The 731-nt window shown below is 36.1% G+C and overlaps 1 protein-coding gene across 10 annotated transcripts in view; it reads left to right on the top strand.

The window, feature by feature from the left end:
- tmod (tropomodulin) overlaps positions 1 to 731 on the top strand; it is a 271736-nt gene that overhangs the window by 250688 nt on the left and 20317 nt on the right. For all 10 annotated transcript variants that reach the window (XM_014415531.3, XM_014415532.2, XM_014415529.2 and 7 more), the window contains exon 5: positions 424 to 644. In XM_014415531.3, coding sequence (XP_014271017.1) covers positions 424 to 644 — 221 coding nt within the window. The remainder of the gene's footprint in view (positions 1 to 423; positions 645 to 731) is intronic.

Here is a 731-nt window from a genome sequence, read left to right as displayed (position 1 = left end):
TAAGTAAGCCATAATATGTTGAGAATTAAAGTAGGCTGCCCTTTAATTAAGTAAGCCATAATATGTTGAGAATTAAAGTAGGCTGCCCTTTAATTTTAAAAAAAAAACTCTTCATCTAGAAGGTTTTACAAATTTTCATTGGACCAGTTTTGAAGGGGAATCCTTACATTTCTTTTATCAGGGCCAGGTTTTAAAAATATATTAGTTAAAACATAGTCTAAACTCAATGATAAAGAAAATGTCAAATGGAAAACCATTAGAATGATGGATTTGGAGTATCTTTTAAGTTTTATAATTCACAATGATTATTTCCTTACAACAATATATAATATGGTGTTAGTGAATAATTCACTCATTTACACTATCTTAAAACCCTACATAGATCTATAAAAATCTGATTGAGTTATTGTTGTTGTGTGATAGCTATCCTCGGATTCCATTCGATGATGAACCAGGACCAATACCACGCCTCACTGCTCAACAAGGGACAGCCTGTAGGCCTGGGATGGGACGGGATAACGAAGGCGACCCAGCCTAAGGCCTTCCCGGCCGACCCTCCCAATGACACCGATGTGGACAAGACTTTGCAGATGGTCAAGGACAACAGCCATGAGCTTACCACTCTCAACTGGAACAATATTAAGGTAGCCTTGATTAATCTCAGATTCTTGGGAATATATTTTTGGAAATGATGAGTAGATTTTTGACTGTGGATAATATATATGAGGAGA

Source organism: Halyomorpha halys, unplaced genomic scaffold (genome assembly GCF_000696795.3).
Source record: "Halyomorpha halys isolate HHAL.00 unplaced genomic scaffold, Hhal_1.1 Scaffold102.1, whole genome shotgun sequence".
NCBI lineage: Eukaryota > Metazoa > Arthropoda > Insecta > Hemiptera > Pentatomidae > Halyomorpha > Halyomorpha halys.
The sequence above is the reverse complement of the archived record's forward strand: the minus strand, read 5'-3'. Positions and strand labels throughout refer to the sequence as shown.